The 22,699-nt window shown below is 45.4% G+C and overlaps 1 protein-coding gene across 7 annotated transcripts in view; it reads right to left on the bottom strand.

The window, feature by feature from the left end:
• arid4b (AT-rich interaction domain 4B) overlaps positions 1 to 22,699 on the bottom strand; it is a 214,190-nt gene that overhangs the window by 148,021 nt on the left and 43,470 nt on the right. For all 7 annotated transcript variants that reach the window (XM_036945928.1, XM_036945930.1, XM_036945933.1 and 4 more), the window contains 3 exons: positions 13,395 to 13,505; positions 7,401 to 7,466; positions 7,146 to 7,236 (listed from right to left, as the gene is read on the bottom strand). In XM_036945928.1, the coding sequence (XP_036801823.1) occupies positions 7,146 to 7,236; positions 7,401 to 7,466; positions 13,395 to 13,505 (268 nt within the window). The remainder of the gene's footprint in view (positions 1 to 7,145; positions 7,237 to 7,400; positions 7,467 to 13,394; positions 13,506 to 22,699) is intronic.

Here is a 22,699-nt window from a genome sequence, read left to right as displayed (position 1 = left end):
AAAAATGCTATTCATTGACTATAGCTCAGCCTTCAACACCATAGTACCCTCCAAGCTCATCATTAAGCTCTGGGACCTGGGTCTGAACTCCGCCCTGTGCAACTGGGTCCTCAACACTGGGGCCCCACAAGGGTGCTTACTCAGCCCCCTCCTGTTCTCCCTGTTCACCCATGACTGCGTTGCCACGCCTCCAACTCAATCATCAAGTTTGCAGACGACACAACAGTTGTAGACCTGATTACCAACAATGACGAGGCAGCCCACAGAGAGGGGGTGATGCCCTGGGAGTGTGGTGCCAGGAAAATAACCTCTCACTCAACATCAACAAAACAAAGGAGATGATAGAGGACTTCAGGAAACAGCAGAGGGAGCACCACCCTATCCACATCTACTGGACAGTAGTGGAGTGTTAAGTTCCTCAGCGTACACATCACTGACAACCTGAAATGGTCCACCCACACAGACAGCATGGTGAAGAAGACACAAGTGTCTCTTCAACCTCAGGAACCTGAAGAAATGTGGCTTGTCACCTAAGACCCTCACAAAGCCTTACAGATGCACAATTGAGAACATCCCGTCAGGCTATATCACCGCCTGGTACGGCAACTGCACCGCCGTAAAAACCTGTTTTCGCTTTGTCGTTATGGAGTATTGTATGTAGATTGATGAGGGGAAAAAAATAATGTAATCCATTTTAGAATCATAACATAACAAAATGTGGAAAAAGTTGAAAGGTCTGAATACTTCCTGAATGCACTCTATATCAGGCAGCAGCCTCTAAGGTGCAGGGTTGAGTAATCAGGTGTTAGCCGGCCAGTGGTGGCTATTTCACAGTCTGATGGCCTTGAGATAGAAGCTGTTTTTCAGTCTTCTCGGTCCCAGCTTTGATGCACCTGTACTGACCTAGACTTCTGGATGATATTGGGGTGAACAGGCCGTGGCTCGGGTCCTTGATGATCTTTTTGGCCTTCCTGTGACATCGGGTGGTGTAGGTGTCCTGGAGGGCAGGTAGTTTGCCCCCGGTGATGCGTTGTGCAGACCGCACCACCCTCTGGAGAGGCCTGCGGTTGAGGGCGGTGCAGTTGCCGTACCAGGCGGTGATACAGCCCGAAAGGATGCTCTCGATTGTGCATCTGTAAAAGTTTTTGGTGACAAGCTGAATTTCTTCAGCCTCCTGAGGTTGAAGAGGCGCTGCTGCGCCTTCTTCACAATGCTGTCTGTGTGGGTGGACCATTTCAGTTTGTCCGTGACTTTCCACCTTCTCCACTACTGTCCCGTCAATGTGGATAGGGGGGTGCTCCCTCTGCTGTTTCCTTAAGTCCACGATCATCTCCTTTGTTTTGTTGACGTTGAGTGTGAGGTTATTTTCCTGACACCACACTCCGAGGGCCCTCACCTCCTCCCTGTAGGCAGTCTCGTTGTTGTTGGTAATCAAGCCTACCACTGTAGTGTCGTCTGCAAACTTGATGATTGAGTTGGGGGCGTGCATGGCCACACAGTCGTGGGTGAACAGGGAGTACACCTGCAATAACATCTGCTAAATATGTGTATGTGACCAATAAGATGTGATTTTAAATCAATTGAATGTACCACAGGTGGACTCTAATCAAGTTGTAGAAACATCTCAAGGATGATCAATGGAAACAGGATGAGCCTGAGCTCAATTTCAATTCTCATAATAGAAGGGTATGAAAACTTCTGTAAATATGTAAATGTATTTAGTAAACATTGTAAATACCCGTTTTTGCTTTGTCAGTATGAGGTATATAGTTTAATCCATTTTAGAATAAGGCTGTAATGTAACAAAATGTGGAACAAGTCAAGGGGTCTGAATACTTATCGAATGCATTGTATGTGTGTGTTTGTGTTGTGTCGGTGTGTGTATGTGCATGGGTGTGACTGTTTGAGGTTGTGGACAGGTGTCTTTTATACTGATAACAAGTTCAAACAGGTGCCATTAATACAGGTAACGAGTGGAGGACAGAGGAGCCTCTTAAAGAAGAAGTTACAGGTCTGTGAGAGCCAGAAATCTTGCTTGTTTGTAGGTGACCAAATACTTATTTTCCACCATAATTTGCAAATAAATTCATTAAAAATCCTACAATGTGATTTTCTGGATTTTTTAAAATCATTTTGTCTGTCATAGTTGAAGTGTACCTATGATGAAAATTACAGGCCTCTCTCATCTTTTTAAGTGGGAGAACTTGCACAATTGGTGGCTGACAAAATACTTTTTTGCCCCACTGTATAGTGATAGAACCAAACAGTGCTCACCAACAGTATATATAGTGATAGAACCAAACAGTGCTCACCAACAGTATATATAGTGATAGACAGAACCAAACAGTGCTCACCAACAGTATATACAGTGATAGAACCAAACAGTGCTCACCAACAGTATATATAGTGATAGAACCAAACAGTGCTCACCAACAGTATATATAGTGACAGAACCAAACATGCTCACCAACAGTATATATAGTGACAGACAGAACCAAACAGTGCTCACCAACAGTATATATAGTGACAGACAGAACCAAACAGTGCTCACCAACAGTGTATATAGTGATAGACAGAACCAAACAGTGCTCACCAACAGTATATACAGTGATAGACCGAACCAAACAGTGCTCACCAACAGTATATATAGGGATAGAACTAAACAGTGCTCACCAACAGTATATATAGTGACAGAACCAAACAGTGCTCACCAACAGTATATATAGTGATAGAACTAAATAGTGCTCACCAACAGTATATATAGTGATAGAACCAAGCAGTGCTCACCAACAGTATATATAGTGATAGAACTAAACAGTGCTCACCAACAGTATATATAGTGATAGAACCAAACAGTGCTCACCAACAGTATATATAGTGATAGAACCAAGCAGTGCTCACCAACAGTATATATAGTGATAGAACTAAACAGTGCTCACCAACAGTATATATAGTGATAGAACCAAACAGTGCTCACCAACAGTATATATAGTGATAGAACCAAGCAGTGCTCACCAACAGTATATATAGTGATAGAACTAAACAGTGCTCACCAACAGTATATATAGGGATAGAACTAAACAGTGCTCACCAACAGTATATATAGTGACAGAACCAAACAGTGCTCACCAACAGTATATATAGTGATAGAACTAAACAGTGCTCACCAACAGTATATATAGTGATAGAACTAAACAGTGCTCACCAACAGTATATATAGTGATAGAACCAAGCAGTGCTCACCAACAGTATATATAGTGATAGAACTAAACAGTGCTCACCAACAGTATATATAGTGACAGAACCAAGCAGTGCTCACCAACAGTATATATAGTGATAGAACTAAACAGTGCTCACCAACAGTATATATAGTGACAGAACCAAGCAGTGCTCACCAACAGTATATATAGTGATAGAACTAAACAGTGCTCACCAACAGTATATATAGTGATAGAACTAAACAGTGCTCACCAACAGTATATATAGTGATAGAACCAAGCAGTGCTCACCAACAGTATATATAGTGATAGAACTAAACAGTGCTCACCAACAGTATATATAGTGATAGAACCAAACAGTGCTCACCAACAGTATATATAGTGATAGAACCAAGCAGTGCTCACCAACAGTATATATAGTGATAGAACTAAACAGTGCTCACCAACAGTATATATAGTGATAGAACCAAACATGCTCACCAACAGTATATATAGTGATAGACAGAACCAAACAGTGCTCACCAACAGTATATACAGTGATAGAACCAAACAGTGCTCACCAACAGTATATACAGTGACAGAACCAAACAGTGCTCACCAACAGTATATATAGTGATAGAACTAAACAGTGCTCACCAACAGTATATATAGTGATAGAACCAAGCAGTGCTCACCAACAGTATATATAGTGATAGAACCAAACAGTGCTCACCAACAGTATATATAGTGATAGAACCAAGCAGTGCTCACCAACAGTATATATAGTGATAGAACTAAACAGTGCTCACCAACAGTATATATAGTGATAGAACCAAACATGCTCACCAACAGTATATATAGTGATAGACAGAACCAAACAGTGCTCACCAACAGTATATACAGTGATAGAACCAAACAGTGCTCACCAACAGTATATACAGTGACAGAACCAAACAGTGCTCACCAACAGTATATATAGTGATAGAACTAAACAGTGCTCACCAACAGTATATATAGTGATAGAACCAAGCAGTGCTCACCAACAGTATATATAGTGATAGAACTAAACAGTGCTCACCATTAGTATATATAGTGATAGAACCAAACAGTGCTCACCAACAGTATATATAGTGATAGAACCAAGCAGTGCTCACCAACAGTATATATAGTGATAGAACTAAACAGTGCTCACCAACAGTATATATAGTGATAGAACCAAACATGCTCACCAACAGTATATATAGTGATAGAACCAAGCAGTGCTCACCAACAGTATATATAGTGATAGAACCAAACATGCTCACCAACAGTATATATAGTGATAGAACTAAACAGTGCTCACCAACAGTATATATAGTGACAGAACCAAGCAGTGCTCACCAACAGTATATATAGTGATAGAACTAAACAGTGCTCACCATTAGTATATATAGTGATAGAACCAAACAGTGCTCACCAACAGTATATATAGTGATAGAACCAAGCAGTGCTCACCAACAGTATATATAGTGATAGAACTAAACAGTGCTCACCAACAGTATATATAGTGATAGAACCAAACATGCTCACCAACAGTATATATAGTGATAGAACCAAGCAGTGCTCACCAACAGTATATATAGTGATAGAACCAAACATGCTCACCAACAGTATATATAGTGACAGAACCAAACATGCTCACCAACAGTATATATAGTGACAGACAGAACCAAACAGTGCTCACCACCAGTATATACAGTGACAGACAGAACCAAACAGTGCTCACCAACAGTATATATAGTGATAGAACCAAACAGTGCTCACCAACAGTATATATAGTGACAGAACCAAACATGCTCACCAACAGTATATATAGTGACAGACAGAACCAAACAGTGCTCACCAACAGTATATATAGTGACAGAACCAAACAGTGCTCACCAACAGTATATATATAGTGATAGAACCAAACAGTGCTCACCAACAGTATATATAGTGACAGACAGAACCAAACAGTGCTCACCAACAGTATATATAGTGATAGAACCAAACAGTGCTCACCAACAGTATATATAGTGACAGAACCAAACATGCTCACCAACAGTATATATAGTGACAGACAGAACCAAACAGTGCTCACCAACAGTATATACAGTGATAGACAGAACCAAACAGTGCTCACCAACAGTATATATAGTGATAGACAAAACCAAACACTGCTCACCAACAGTATATATAGTGATAGAACAAACAGTGCTCACCAACAGTATATACAGTGACAGACAGAACCAAACAGTGCTCACCACCAGTATATATAGTGATAGACAGAACCAAACAGTGCTCACCAACAGTATATATAGTGATAGACAGAACCAAACAGTGCTCACCAACAGTACATATAGTGATAGACAGAACCAAACAGTGCTCACCAACAGTATATATAGTGATAGAACCAAACAGTGCTCACCAACAGTATATATAGTGATAGAACCAAACAGTGCTCACCAACAGTATATATAGTGATAGAACCAAACAGTTCTCACCAACAGTATATATAGTGATAGAACCAAACAGTGCTCACCAACAGTATATATAGTGATAGAACCAAACAGTGCTCACCAACAGTATATATAGCGATAGTCCCCGCCAGGGACTCACCAACAGTATATATAGCGATAGTCCCCACCAGGGACTCACCAACAGTATATATAGTGATAGAACCAAACAGTGCTCACCAACAGTATATATAGCGATAGTCCCCGCCAGGAACTCACCAACAGTATATACAGTGATAGTCCCCACCAGGGACTCACCAACAGTATATACAGTGATAGTTCCCACCAGGGACTCACCAACAGTATATATAGCGATAGTCTCCACCAGGGACTCACCAACAGTATATATAGTGATAGTCCCCACCAGGGACTCACCAACAGTATATACAGTGATAGTCCCCACCAGGGACTCACCAACAGTATATACAGTGATAGTCCCCACCAGGGACTCACCAACAGTATATACAGTGATAGTCCCCACCAGGGACTCACCAACAGTATATACAGTGATAGTCCCCAACAGGGACTCACCAACAGTATATACAGTGATAGTCCCCAACAGGGACTCACCAACAGTATATACAGTGATAGTCCCCAACAGGGACTCACCAACAGTATATACAGTGATAGTCCCCACCAGGGACTCACCAACAGTATATACAGTGATAGTCCCCAACAGGGACTCACCAACAGTATATACAGTGATAGTCCCCACCAGGGACTCACCAACAGTATATATAGCGATAGTCCCCACCAGGGACTCACCAACAGTATATATAGTGATAGTCCCCACCAGGGACTCACCAACAGTATATACAGTAATAGTCCCCACCAGGGACTCACCAACAGTATATATAGTGATAGTCCCCAACAGGGACTCACCAACAGTATATATAGTGATAGTCCCCGCCAGGGACTCACCAACAGTATATACAGTGATAGTCCCCAACAGGGACTCACCAACAGTATATACAGTGATAGTCCCCGCCAGGGACTCACCAACAGTATATACAGTAATAGTCCCCACCAGGGACTCACCAACAGTATATACAGTGATAGTCCCCACCAGGGACTCACCAACAGTATATACAGTGATAGTCCCCAACAGGGACTCACCAACAGTATATACAGTGATAGTCCCCACCAGGGACTCACCAACAGTATATACAGTGATAGTCCCCAACAGGGACTCACCAACAGTATATACAGTGATAGTCCCCACCAGGGACTCACCAACAGTATATATAGCGATAGTCCCCACCAGGGACTCACCAACAGTATATACAGTGATAGTCCCCACCAGGGACTCACCAACAGTATATACAGTGATAGTCCCCACCAGGGACTCACCAACAGTATATATTGGTATATATACAAGTACCAATAAAACGACAGAGAAAAAGACTTGACTCACCAACAGTGTATATACTGCAGTCAGTCAGCTTGTTGATGGAAGCTTCCTGGTACACTCCATCAGGGTTCTTCACCTCTACTACAGCACCAACCTGACAGACCAGACATACTGCTGTTAACATTCAATACTGGCTGACATTTATCTGGCTATGGTGACTAAGTCCTGATCACTTCATGTAGACTTGAAAAGATACATTTGTAATGAAGAGGTTAAGACAACAGTAGTGGCCTGAGGCTGGCCTGGCCGGTCTCGTACCTTCAGAGGGCCTTGGATGCTGTCATCATGGACCTCTGCTGTGGTCAGGTCTGGTTTAAAGGTCACCTGAAGAGGAAGAGGGGGGAGAGGAAGGTTAGAGAGTTAGTAATGTCAGTAAACAAACAATTCACGCCCTCATCTGACCTCCTGCTCCTACCTCATCAAACCAACTCAAAACCTGACAGATCGTCACGACGTCATTGTCTCTCCAGGACTGGGACGGGTGAGATGAGATGAGACGAGACGTGAGAGACGGCCCGAGCTGCTTTCACACTGTGAGAATCGATAGGCATTCTACCACAGAGCACTTTAGTAAGAGAGTGCCAGAGCGCCGGAAAATGTATGAATTTTCCCGAATGACGTGTTATAACTTTGTTATAACAGATGTCGGTTAACGGAAAAACGGAATCCAAAAATTGTTGCCAGTAAACAGTGACGATCATAACCACTGTCTTGATAACAACTGTCTAAAAAGGAAACTTGCTAGCGAGATATTCAGTACCAGTCAAAAGTTTGGACACTCCCACTCGTTCAAGGGTTTTTCTTTATTTTAACTTATTCTACATTGTAGAATAATAGGGAAGACATCAAACCTATGAAATAACACATATGGAATCATGTAGTAACCAACAAATCAAAATATATTTTATATTTGAGATTGTTTACAGTAGCCACCCTTTGCATTGATGACAGCTGTGCACACTCTTGGCATTTGCTCGACCAGCTTCACCTGGAATGCTTTTCCAACAGTCTTGAAGGAGTTCCCACATATGCTGAGCACATGTTGGCTGCTTTTCCTTCACTCTAAAGGTCCAATTCATCCCAAACCAACCAATTTGGTTGAAGTTGGGTGATTGTGGAGGCCAGGTCATCTGATGCAGCACTCCATCACTCTCCATCTTGGTAAAATAGCCCTTACACCGCCTGGATGTGTGTTGGGTCATTGTCCTGTTGAAAACCAAATGATAGTCACTCTAAGCGCAAACCAGATGGGATGGCGTGTTGCTGCAGAATGCTGTGGTAGCCATGCTGGTTAAGTGTGCCTTGAATTCTAAATAAATCAAAGCACCCCCACATCATCACACCTCCTCCTCCATGCTTCACAGTGGGAACCACATATGTGTAGATCATCCGTTCACCTATTCTGGGTCACACAAAGACACGGCCGTTGGAACCAAATATCTCAAATTCGGACTCATTAGACCAAAAGACAAGATTTCCACCGGTCTAATGCCCAATGCTCTTGTTTCTTGGGCCAGGCAAGTCTCTTCTTCTTATTGGTGTCCATTAGTAGTGGTTTCGTTGCAGCAATTCGACCAGGAAGGCCTGATTCACATAGTCTCCAATGAACAGTTGATGTTGAGATATTACTTGAACGTCTCCTCTGCAGCAGAGGTAACTCTGGGTCTCCTTTCCTGTGGCGGTCCTCATGAGAGCCAGTTAACTCTAATGAACTTATCCTCTGCAGCAGAGGTAACTCTGGGTCTCCTTTCCTGTGGCGGTCCACATGAGAGCCAGTTAACTCTCTAATGAACGTCTCCTCTGCAGCAGAGGTAACTCTGGGTCTCCTTTCCTGTGGCGGTCCTCATGAGAGCCAGTTAACTCTCTAATGAACGTCTCCTCTGCAGCAGAGGTAACTCTGGGTCTCCTTTCCTGTGGCGGTCCTCATGAGAGCCAGTTAACTCTAATGAACTTATCCTCTGCAGCAGAGGTAACTCTGGGTCTCCTTTCCTGTGGCGGTCCTCATGAGAGTCAGATTCATTATAGTGCTCAATGGTTTTTGCAACTGCACTTGAAGAAACTTTCAAAGTCCTTGAAACTTTCCGTATTGACTGACCTTCATGTCTTAAAGTAATGACGGACTGTCGTTTCCCTTTACTTATTTGAGCTTGCCATAATATAGACTTGGTCTTTTACCAAATAGGGCTATCTTCTGTATACAACCCTATCTAGTCACAACACAACTGACTGGCTCAAATGCATTAAGAAGGAAAGAAATTCTACATTGTTGAAAATAGTAAAAAATTAAGAAAAACCCTGGAATGAGTAGGTGTGTCCAAACCTTTGACTGGTACTGCATATAGATATTTTTTAAATATATGTTCCTTTATTATTTTCCCTAGCCCCCTAACTGGAGAAAACTAATGGACAATAACACTTAGGCTTCTACTTCCAGCTTATACACACTATATACGTTTTACGGACACAGTATATTTTACAATGGTTATATTTTGTTCGTCTTAAATCCTGGGGTACATGAGGTTGAATTAAGGTTGAATTAAGAACATTGTTTGAAATGTTTGGACCAAGTTTATAGGTAACTTATTAGATACTTTGTAGGCATGTTGGGCGAGTTGAAACCGGTGTATTTCTGAATCAAACGCGCCAAATAAATTGACATTTTTGGGACATAAAGAAGGACATTATCGAACAAAAGGACCATTTGTGATGTTTCTGGGACCTTTTGGAGTGCCAACAGAAGAAGATCTTCAAAGGTAAGGCATTAATTATATCGCTATTTCTGACTTGTGGAACACCTGCCTGGTTGAAATATGATTTTCATGTGTTTGTATGCGGGGCGCTGTCCTCAGATAATCGCATGGTCTGCTTTCACCATAAAGCCTTTTTGAAATATGACACAGCGGCTGGATTAACAAGAAGTTAAGCTTTATTTTGATGTATAACACATATATTTTCAAGAATGTAAAATATTAGATTTTGGATTTTTTGAATTTCGCGCTCTGCAATTTCACCGGATGTTGGCCAGGTGGGATGCTACCGTGCAACAAGAAGTTAAACACTGTTTTCCATGCAATGAACCATAAACAATTAATGAACATGCACCTGTGGAACGGTTGTTAAGACACTAACAGCTAACAGACGGTAGGCAATTAAGGTCACAGTTATGAAAACGTAGGAAACTAAAGAGGTCTTTCTACAGACTCTGAAAAAAAACACCAAAAGAAAGATGCCCAGGGTCCCTGCTCATCTGCGTGAACGTGCCTTAGACATGCTGCAAGGAGGCATGAGGACTGCAGATGTGGCCAGGGCAATAACTGCAATGTTCGTACTGTAAGACGCCTAAGACAGCGCTACAGGGAGACTGGACAGACAGCTGATCGTCCTCGCAGTGGCAGACCACGTGTAACACCTGCACAGGATCGGTACATCCGAACATCACACCTGCAGGACAGGTACAAGATGGCAACAACATCTGCCCGAGTCACACCAGGAATGCACAATCCCTCCATCAGTGCTCAGAAAGGGAGAGAGACGACAGTAGACGGAGGTGACGGCACCGTAAGAGAGAGAGAGAGACGACAGTAGACGGAGGTGACGGCACCGTAAGAGAGAGAGAGAGACGACAGTAGACGGAGGTGACGGCACCGTAAGAGAGAGAGACGACAGTAGACGGAGGTGACGGCACCGTAAGAGAGAGACGACAGTAGACGGAGGTGACGGCACCGTAAGGGAGAGAGAGACGACAGTAGACGGAGGTGACGGCACCGTAAGGGAGAGAGACGACAGTAGACGGAGGTGACGGCACCGTAAGGAGAGAGAGACGACAGTAGACGGAGGTGACGGCACCGTAAGGAGAGAGAGACGACAGTAGACGGAGGTGACGGCACCGTAAGGGAGAGAGAGGCGGCAGTAGACGGAGGTGACGGCACTGTAAGGGAGAGAGACGACAGTAGACGGAGGTGACGGCACCGTAAGGGAGAGAGAGACGACAGTAGACGGAGGTGACGGCACCGTAAGGGAGAGAGAGACGACAGTAGACGGAGGTGACGGCACCGTAAGGGAGAGAGACGACAGTAGACGGAGGTGACGGCACCGTAAGGGAGAGAGAGACGACAGTAGACGGAGGTGACGGCACCGTAAGGAGAGAGAGACGACAGTAGACGGAGGTGACGGCACCGTAAGGGAGAGAGAGACGACAGTAGACGGAGGTGACGGCACCGTAAGGGAGAGAGACGACAGTAGACGGAGGTGACGGCACCGTAAGAGAGAGAGAGACGAAGGTAGACGGCACCGTAAGGAGAGAGAGACGACAGTAGACGGAGGTGACGGCACCGTAAGGGAGAGAGAGACGACAGTAGACGGAGGTGACGGCACCGTAAGAGAGAGAGAGAGACGACAGTAGACGGAGGTGACGGCACCGTAAGAGAGAGAGACGACAGTAGACGGAGGTGACGGCACCGTAAGAGAGAGATGACAGTAGACGGAGGTGACGGCACCGTAAGGGAGAGAGAGACGACAGTAGACGGAGGTGACGGCACCGTAAGGGAGAGAGACGACAGTAGACGGAGGTGACGGCACCGTAAGGAGAGAGAGACGACAGTAGACGGAGGTGACGGCACCGTAAGGAGAGAGAGACGACAGTAGACGGAGGTGACGGCACCGTAAGGAGAGAGAGACGACAGTAGACGGAGGTGACGGCACCGTAAGGAGAGAGAGACGACAGTAGACGGAGGTGACGGCACCGTAAGGGAGAGAGAGACGACAGTAGACGGAGGTGACGGCACCGTAAGGGAGAGAGACGACAGTAGACGGAGGTGACGGCACCGTAAGGGAGAGAGAGACGACAGTAGACGGAGGTGACGGCACCGTAAGGAGAGAGAGACGACAGTAGACGGAGGTGACGGCACCGTAAGGGAGAGAGAGACGACAGTAGACGGAGGTGACGGCACCGTAAGGGAGAGAGACGACAGTAGACGGAGGTGACGGCACCGTAAGGGAGAGAGAGACGACAGTAGACGGAGGTGACGGCACCGTAAGGGAGAGAGAGACGACAGTAGACGGAGGTGATGGCACCGTAAGGGAGAGAGAGGCGGCAGTAGACGGAGGTGACGGCACCGTAAGGGAGAGAGAGACGACAGTAGACGGAGGTGACGGCACCGTAAGGGAGAGAGACGACAGTAGACGGAGGTGACGGCACCGTAAGGGAGAGAGAGACGACAGTAGACGGAGGTGACGGCACCGTAAGAGAGAGAGACGACAGTAGACGGAGGTGACGGCACCGTAAGGGAGAGAGAGGCGGCAGTAGACGGAGGTGACGGCACCGTAAGAGAGAGAGACGACAGTAGACGCACCGTAAGGGAGAGAGAGACGACAGTAGACGGAGGTGACGGCACCGTAAGAGAGAGAGACGACAGTAGACGCACCGTAAGGGAGAGAGAGACGACAGTAGACGGAGGTGACGGCACCGTAAGGAGAGAGAGACGACAGTAGACGGAGGTGACGGCACCGTAAGGGAGAGAGAGACGACAGTAGACGGAGGTGACGGCACCGTAAGAGAGAGAGACGACAGTAGACGGCACCGTAAGGGATGAGAACCTCTGACAGGGCTAATCTCTCATTGACCGGCACCGTAAAGGATGAGAACCTCTGACAGGGCTAATCTCTCATTGACCGGCACCGTAAGAAGGGATGAGAACCTCTGACAGGGCTAATCTCTCATTGACCGGCACCGTAAGGGATGGGAACCTCTGACAGGGCTAATCTCTCATTGACCGGCACCGTAAGGGATGAGAACCTCTGACAGGGCTAATCTCTCATTGACCGGCACCGTAAGAAGGGATGAGAACCTCTGACAGGGCTAATCTCTCATTGACCGGCACCGTAAGGGATGAGAACCTCTTACAGGGCTAATCTCTCATTGACCGGCACCGTAAGGGATGGGAACCTCTGACAGGGCTAATCTCTCATTGACCAGCACCGTAAGGGATGAGAACCTCTTACAGGGCTAATCTCTCATTGACCGGCACCGTAAGGGATGAGAATCTCTGACAGGGCTAATCTCTCATTGACCGGCACCTTTTATCAATCACACACAGTTTGTTTCATCCTGGTCTAAACTAGACCAAGTTACTAACCAATTACCTACCATTAACTAGTTCCCTGGTTAAACAGCTACAACCTCATCAACAGTTTAATAGATCATTATATTGTATTACCAACAGCACTACCACTAGGCCATTAACAGTGTATTACCTTGGCCTTGACCAGTCTCTTGGCAGTCTTAATCTTGGCCTCACAGAAAGCACCTCTGTACTTGGCGCTGACATCAGTGCCCACTGTCAGGTAGGGCGGCTCCTCCGGAGTCTGAAGAGAGAGAGAGGGGGAGGGAGGGGACACGGAGTGGAAGGGAGTCAATAATGCCACACAGATTGGTGAAGACGAACAAGAGATTCAAATGAGTTCAGAGCAGTGAGTGAATAATACCACAGATATATGAAGACTATCTTAACACCAAGAAACGTACATTCTCATTTGTCTTTTATTACTAACAGCTGATGGCTACTTTATTGATGTTCATACTATAACTGAGATGTGACTCTGGATAATAGTATCTGATAAATGACGGACATGTCAATGATAAACAACAGTTTAACACAAATCAAGGATAATAGTAGGGACTCGGGTCAACGAGCGAGGACTCGGGTCAACGAGCGAGGACTCGGGGCAACGAGCGAGGACTCTGAGCAACGAGCGAGGACTCGGGTCAACGAGCGAGGACTCTGAGCAACGAGCGAGGACTAGGGTCAACGAGCGAGGACTCGGGACAACGAGCGAGGACTCGGGGCAACGAGCAAGGACTCGGGTCAACGAGCGAGGACTCGGGGCAACGAGCGAGGTCTCGGGGCAACGAGCGAGGACTCGGGCAACGATTGAGGACTCGGGGGCAACGATCGAGGACTCGGGCAACGAGCGAGGACTCGGGGCAACGAGCGAGGACTCTGAGCAACGAGCGAGGACTAGGGTCAAGGAGCGAGGACTCGGGGCAACTAGCGAGGACTCGGGGCAACGAGCGAGGACTCGGGGCAACGAGCGAGGACTCGGAGAAGGTCAAAAGAAAGTGAAAACAGCCACCGTAGGAATCCCCAGACACAGCCATGTATCCCTACGTGCTCCTTCTCTTCATCCATGACACCGTTATACAGTCTACAGTCTACAGAGTCAGCAGGCTTCATTACACCGTTATACAGTCTACAGAGTCAGCAGGCTTCATTACACCGTTATACAGTCTACAGGGTCAGCAGGCTTCATTACACCGTTATACAGTCGACAGAGTCAGCAGGCTTCATTACACCGTTATACAGTCGACAGAGTCAGCAGGCTTCATTACACCGTTATACAGTCTACAGAGTCAGCAGGCTTCATTACACCGTCATACAGTCTACAGAGTCAGCAGGCTTCATTACACCGTTATACAGTCTACAGAGTCAGCAGGCTTCATTACACCGTTATACAGTCTACAGAGTCAGCAGGCTTCATTACACCGTTATACAGTCTACAGTCTACAGGGTCAGCAGGCTTCATTACACCGTTATACAGTCTACAGTCTACAGAGTCAGCAGGCTTCATTACACCGTTATACAGTCTACAGAGTCAGCAGGCTTCATTACACCGTTTTACAGTCTACAGAGTCAGCAGGCTTCATTACACCGTTATACAGTCTACAGAGTCAGCAGGCTTCATTACACCGTTATACAGTCTACAGTCTACAGGGTCAGCAGGCTTCATTACACTGTTATACAGTCTACAGAGTCAGCAGGATTAATTACACCGTTATACAGTCTACAGAGTCAGCAGGCTTCATTACACCGTTTTACAGTCTACAGAGTCAGCAGGCTTCATTACACCGTTATACAGTCTACAGTCTACAGGGTCAGCAGGCTTCATTACACCGTTATACAGTCTACAGGGTCAGCAGGCTTCATTACAGCCATCTACAGTCTACAGAGTCAGCAGGCTTCATTACACCGTTATACAGTCTACAGAGTCAGCAGGCTTCATTACACCGTTATACAGTCTACAGTCAGCAGGCTTCATTACACCGTTATACAGTCTACAGAGTCAGCAGGCTTCATTACACTGTTATACATTCTACAGGGTTAGCAGGCTTCATTACAGCCATCTACAGTCTACAGAGTCAGCAGGCTTCATTACACCGTTATACGGTCTACAGAGTCAGCAGGCTTCATTACACCGTTATACAGTATACAGGGTCAGCAGGCTTCATTACAGCCATCTACAGTCTACAGAGTCAGCAGGCTTCATTACACCGTAATACAGTCTACAGAGTCAGCAGGCTTCATTACACCGTTATACAGTCTACAGGGTCAGCAGGCTTCATTGCACCGTTATACAGTCGACAGAGTCAGCAGGCTTCATTACACCGTCATACAGTCTACAGAGTCAGCAGGCTTCATTATAGCCATCTACAGTCAACAGGCTTCATTATAGCCATCTACAGTGTACAAGGTCAGCAGGATAAATTATAGCCATCTAGAGACAGCAGGCTTCATTATAGCCATCTACAGTCTACAGGGTCAGCAGGATCAATTAAAGCAATCTACAGCCTACAGAGTTAGCAGGCTTCATTATAGCCATCTACAGTCTACAGGGTCAGCAGGCTTTATTATAGCCATCTACATTCTACAGAGTGAGCAGGCTTCATTGTAGCCATCTACAGTCTACAGAGTCAGCAGGCTTCATTGTAGCCATCTACAGTCTACAGAGTGAGCAGGCTTCATTGTAGCCATCTACAGTCTACAGGGTCAGCAGGCTTCATTTTAGCCTTCTACAGTCTACAGAGTCAGCAGGCATCATTATAGCCATCTACAGTCTACATGGTCAGCAGGCTTCATTATAGCCATCTACAGTCTACAGAGTCAGCAGGCTTCATTATAGCCATCTACAGTCTACAGAGACAGCAGGCTTCATTATAGCCATCTACAGTCTACAGAGTCAGCAGGCTTCATTAAAGCCATCTACAGCCTACAGTCAGCAGGCTTCATTAAAGCCATCTACAGCCTACAGAGTCAGCAGGCTTCATTATAGCCATGTACAGAGTCATCAGGCTTCATGATAGCCATGCACAGAGTCAGCAGGCTTCATTATAGCCATCTACAGTCTACAGAGTCAGCAGGCTTCATTAAAGCCATGTACAGAGTCAGCAGGCTTCATGATAGCCATGTACAGAGTCAGCAGGCTTCATTATAGCCATCTACAGCCTACAGAGTCAGCAGGATTCATTATAGCCATGTACAGAGTCAGCAGGCTTCATTGTAGCCATCTACAGTCTACAGAGTGAGCAGGCTTCATTGTAGCCATCTACAGTCTACAGAGTCAGCAGGCTTCATTGTAGCCATCTACAGTCTACAGAGTGAGCAGGCTTCATTGTAGCCATCTACAGTCTACAGGGTCAGCAGGCTTCATTTTAGCCTTCTACAGTCTACAGAGTCAGCAGGCATCATTATAGCCATCTACAGTCTACAGAGTCAGCAGGCTTCATTAAAGCCATCTACAGTCTACAGAGTCAGCAGGCTTCATTATAGCCATCTACAGTCTACATGGTCAGCAGGCTTCATTATAGCCATCTACAGTCTACAGAGTCAGCAGGCTTCATTATAGCCATCTACAGTCTACAGAGACAGCAGGCTTCATTATAGCCATCTACAGTCTACAGAGTCAGCAGGCTTCATTAAAGCCATCTACAGCCTACAGAGTCAGCAGGCTTCATTAAAGCCATCTACAGCCTACAGAGTCAGCAGGCTTCATTATAGCCATGTACAGAGTCATCAGGCTTCATGATAGCCATGTACAGAGTCAGCAGGCTTCATTATAGCCATCTACAGTCTACAGGGTCAGAAGGCTTCATTACAGCCATCTACAGTCTGCAGGGTCAGCAGGCTTCATTATAGCCATCTACAGTCTCCAGAGTCAGCAGGCTTCATTAAAGCCATCTACAGCCTACAGGGTCAGAAGGCTTCATTGTAGCCATCTACAGTCTACAGGCTTCATTATAGCCATCTACAGTTCACAGGGTCAGCAGGATCAATTATAGCCATCTAGAGACAGCAGGCTTCATTATAGCCATCTACAGTGTACAGGGTCAGCAGGCTTCATTATAGCCATCTACAGAGTCAGCAGTCTTCATTATAGCCATCTACAGTCTACAGAGTAAGCAGGCTTCGTTGTAGCCATCTACAGTCTACAGAGTCAGCAGGCTTCATTACACCGTCATACAGTCTACAGAGTCAGCAGACTTCATTACACCGTTATACAGTCTACAGAGTCAGCAAGCTTCATTACAGCGTTATACAGTCTACAGGGTCAGCAGGCTTCATTACACCGTCATACAGTCTACAGAGTCAGCAGGCTTCATTACAGCCATCTACAGTCTCCAGGGTCAGCAGGCTTCATTAAAGCCATCTACAGTCTACATGGTCAGCAGGCTTCATTGTAGCCATCTACAGTCTACAGGGTCAGCAGGATCAATTATAGCCATCTAGAGTCTACAGAGTCAGCAGGCTTCATTAAAGCCATTTACAGCCTACAGAGTCAGCAGGCTTCATTATAGCCATCTACAGTGTACAGGGTCAGCAGGCTTCATTGTAGCCATCTACAGTCTACAGAGTTAGCAGGCTTCATTATAGCCATCTACAGTCTACAGAGTCAGCAGGCTTTATTATAGCCATCTACAGTGTACAGGGTCAGCAGGCTTCATTGTAGCCATCTACAGTCTACAGAGTCAGCAGGCTTCATTGTAGCCATCTACAGTCTACAGAGTCAGCAGGCTTCATTATAGCCATCTACAGGCTACAGGGTCAGCAGGCTTCAATATAGCCATCTACAGTGTACAGGGTCAGCAGGCTTCATTGTAGCCATCTACAGTCTACAGAGTCAGCAGGCTTCATTGTAGCCATCTACAGTCTACAGGGTCAGCAGGCTTCATTGTAGCCATCTACAGTCTACAGAGTTAGAAGGCTTCATTATAGCCATCTACAGTCTACAGAGTCAGCAGGCTTCATTAAAGCCATCTACAGCCTACAAAGTCAGCAGGCTTCATTAAAGCCATTTACAGCCTACAGAGTCAGCAGGCTTCATTATAGCCATGTACAGAGTCAGCAGGCTTCATGATAGCCATGTACAGAGTCAGCAGGCTTTATTATAGCCATCAACAGTCTACAGAGTCAGCAGGCTTCATTAAAGCCATCTACAGCCTACAGAGTCAGCAGGCTTCATTATAGCCATGTACAGAGTCAGCAGGCTTCATTATAGCCATGTACAGAGTCAGCAGGCTTCATTATAGTCATCAACAGAGTCAGCAGGCTTCATTATAGTCATCAACAGATTCAGCAGGCTCAAGTATAGCCATCTACAGTCTACAGGGTCAGCAGGATCAATTATAGCCATCTAGAGACAGAAGGCTTCATTATAGTCATCAACAGATTCAGCAGGCTCAAGTATAGCCATCTACAGTCTACAGGGTCAGCAGGATCAATTATAGCCATCTATAATCAACAGGCTTCATTATAGCCATCTATAGTTAACAGGCTTCATGATAGCCATCTACAGTCTACAGGGTCAGCAGGCTTCATTATAGCCATCTACAGTCTACAGGCTTCATTATAGCCATCTACAGTCTGCAGGGTCAGCAGGATCAATTATAGCAATCTAGAGACAGCAGGCTTCATTGTAGCCATCTACAGTCTACAGGGTCAGCAGGATCAATTATAGCAATCTAGAGACAGCAGGCTTCATTATAGCCATCCACAGTCTACAGGGTCAGCAGGCTTCATTATTGCCATCTACAGAGTCAGCAGGCTTCATTATAGCCATCTACAGTCTACAGAGTCAGCAGGCTTCATTATAGCCATCTACAGAGTCACCAGGCTTCATGATAGCCATGTACAGAGTCAGCAGGCTTTATTATAGCCATCAACAGTCTACAGAGTCGGCAGGCTTCATTAAAGCCATCTACAGCCTACAGAGTCAGCAGGCTTCATTATAGCCATGTACAGAGTCAGCAGGCTTCATTATAGCCATGTACAGAGTCAGCAGGCTTCATTACAGCCATCTACAGTCTCCAGGGTCAGCAGGCTCCATTACAGCCATCTACAGTATACAGGGTCAGAAGGCTTCATTACAGCCATCTACAGTCTGCAGGGTCAGCAGGCTTCATTATAGCCATCTACAGTCTCCAGAGTCAGCAGGCTTCATTGTAGCCATCTACAGTCTACAGGCTTCATTATAGCCATCTACAGTCTACAGGGTCAGCAGGATCAATTATAGCCATCTAGAGACAGCAGGCTTCATTATAGCCATCTACAGTGTACAGGGTCAGCAGGCTTCATTATAGCCATCTACAGATTCAGCAGTCTTCATTATAGCCATCTACAGTCTACAGAGTAAGCAGGCTTCATTGTAGCCATCTACAGTCTACAGGGTCAGCAGGCTTCATTACACCGTCATACAGTCTACAGAGTCAGCAGGCTTCATTACACCGTTATACAGTCTACAGGGTCAGCAGGCTTCATTGTAGCCATCTACAGTCTAGAAGGTCAGCAGGATCAATTATAGCCATCTAGAGTCTACAGAGTCAGCAGGCTTCATTATAGCCATCTACAGTGTACAGGGTCAGCAGGCTTCATTGTAGCCATCTACAGTCTACAGAGTCAGCAGGCTTCATTATAGCCATCTACAGTCTACAGGGTCAGCAGGCTTCATTGTAGCCATCTACAGTCTACAGAGTCAGCAGGCTTCATTGTAGCCATCTACAGTCTACAGGGTCAGCAGGCTTCATTGTAGCCATCTACAGTCTACAGAGTTAGAAGGCTTCATTATAGCCATCTACAGTCTACAGAGTCAGCAGGCTTCATTAAAGCCATCTACAGCCTACAGAGTCAGCAGGCTTCATTAAAGCCATCTACAGCCTACAGAGTCAGCAGGCTTCATTATAGCCATGTACAGAGTCAGCAGGCTTCATGATAGCCATGTACAGAGTCAGCAGGCTTTATTATAGCCATCAACAGTCTACAGAGTCAGCAGGCTTCATTAAAGCCATCTACAGCCTACAGAGTCAGCAGGCTTCATTAAAGCCATCTACAGCCTACAGAGTCAGCAGGCTTTATTAAAGCCATCTACAGCCTACAGAGTCAGCAGGCTTCATTATAGCCATGTACAGAGTCAGCAGGCTTCATTATAGCCATGTACAGAGTCAGCAGGCTTCATTATAGTCATCAACAGAGTCAGCAGGCTTCATTATAGTCATCAACAGATTCAGCAGGCTCAAGTATAGCCATCTACAGTCTACAGGGTCAGCAGGATCAATTATAGCCATCTAGAGACAGAAGGCTTCATTATAGTCATCAACAGATTCAGCAGGCTCAAGTACAGCCATCTACAGTCTACAGGGTCAGCAGGATCAATTATAGCCATCTATAGTCAACAGGCTTCATTATAGCCATCTATAGTCAACAGGCTTCATTATAGCCATCTACAGTCTACAGGGTCAGCAGGCTTCATTATAGCCATCTACAGTCTACAGGCTTCATTATAGCCATCTACAGTCTGCAGGGTCAGCAGGATCCATTATAGCAATCTAGAGACAGCAGGCTTCATTATAGCCATCCACAGTCTACAGGGTCAGCAGGCTTCATTATAGCCATCTACAGAGTCAGCAGGCTTCATTATAGCCATCTACAGTCTACAGAGTCAGCAGGCTTCATTATAGCCATCTACAGAGTCACCAGGCTTCATTATAGCCATCTACAGTCTACAGGGTCAGCAGGCTTCATTATAGCCATCTACAGAGTCAGCAGGCTTCATTGTAGCCATCTACAGTCTACAGAGTCAGCGGGCTTCATTATACCCATCTACAGTCTACAGGGTCAGCAGGCTTCATTGTAGCCATCTACAGTCTACAGAGTCAGCAAGCTTCATTGTAGCCATCTACAGTCTACAGGGTCAGCAGGCTTCATTATAGCCATCTACAGTCTACAGGGTCAGCAGACTGAACTTTTGTTTATGTGTAACTCTGTGTTGTTGCTTTTGTCGCACTGCTTTGCTTTATCTTGGCCAGGTCGCAGTTGTAAATGAGAATTTGTTCTCAACTGGCCTACCTGGTTAAATAAAGGTGTTCTCAACTGGCCTACCTGGTTAAATAAAGGTGTTCTCAACTGGCCTACCTGGTTAAATAAAGGTGTTCTCAACTGGCCTACCTGGTTAAATAAAGGTGAAATAAATAAACAATATAAAAATTATAGCCACTAAGTCAGCAGGCTTCATTGGTCAAATAGCTTTTACAAATCCTGGAGGTGTGTTGGGTCATAGTCCTGTTGATAAACAAATGATAGTCCCACTAAGCTCAAACCAGATGGGACGACATATCACTGAAGAATACTGTGGTAGACATGCTGGTTAAGTGTGCACTGAATTCTAAATAAATCACTGACAGTGTCAGCAGCAAAGCACCCCCACACTGGAGGTTGACCGATTAATCGGAATGACCGATTTCAAGTTTTCATAACAATCGGTAATCTGCATTTTTGTATGCCGATTATGGCCGATTACGTTGCACTCCACGAGGAGACTGCGTGGCAGGCTGACTACCTGTTACTCCACGAGGAGACTGCGTGGCAGGCTGACTACCTGTTACTCCACGAGGAGACTGCGTGGCAGGCTGACCACCTGTTATGCGAGTGCAGCAAGGAGCCAAGGTAAGGTGCTAGCTGGCATTAAACGTATCTTATAAAAAATAATCAATCATAATCACTAGTTAACTACACATGGTTGATGATATTATCTAGTTTATCTAGCTTGTCCTGTCAATCAATGCGGTGCCTGTTAATTTATCATCGAATCACAGCCTACTTCGCCAAATATGAGCATTCGCGAAAAAGGCACTGTCGTTGCATCAATGTACCTAACCATAAACATCAACGCCTTTCTTAAAATCAATACACAAGTATATATTTTTCAACTTGCATATTTAGTTAAAATAAATTCACGTTAGCAGGCAATATTAACTTGGGAAATTGTGTCACTTCTCTTGCGTTCTGTGCAAGCAGAGTCAGGGTATATGCAGCAGTTTGGGCCACCTGGCTCGTTGCGAACTCTTCCTGACAAAGACCGTAATTAATTTGCCAGAATTGTACATAACTTAAAACATTGAAGGTTGTGCAATGTAACAGCAATTAGGGATGCCACCCGTTAGATAAAATACCGAACGGTTCCGTATTTCACTGAAATAATACATTTTTTGTTTTCGAAATTATAGTTTCCGGATTTGACCATATTTATGACCAAAGGCTTGTATATTTCTGTGTGTTATTATATTATAACTAAGTCTATGAGTTGATAGAGCAGTCTGACTGAGCGGTGGTAGGCAGCAGCAGTCTCGTAAGCATTCATTCAAACAGCACTTTACTGCATTTGCAAGCAGCTCTTCGCAATGCTTGAAGCACAGAGCTGTTTATGACTTCAAGCCTATCATCTCCCGAGATTAG

This window comes from Oncorhynchus mykiss, chromosome 16 (assembly GCF_013265735.2).
Source record: "Oncorhynchus mykiss isolate Arlee chromosome 16, USDA_OmykA_1.1, whole genome shotgun sequence".
Lineage (NCBI taxonomy): Eukaryota > Metazoa > Chordata > Actinopteri > Salmoniformes > Salmonidae > Oncorhynchus > Oncorhynchus mykiss.
Note: the sequence above shows the minus strand (reverse complement) of the source record. Positions and strands in the feature narration are given on the sequence as shown.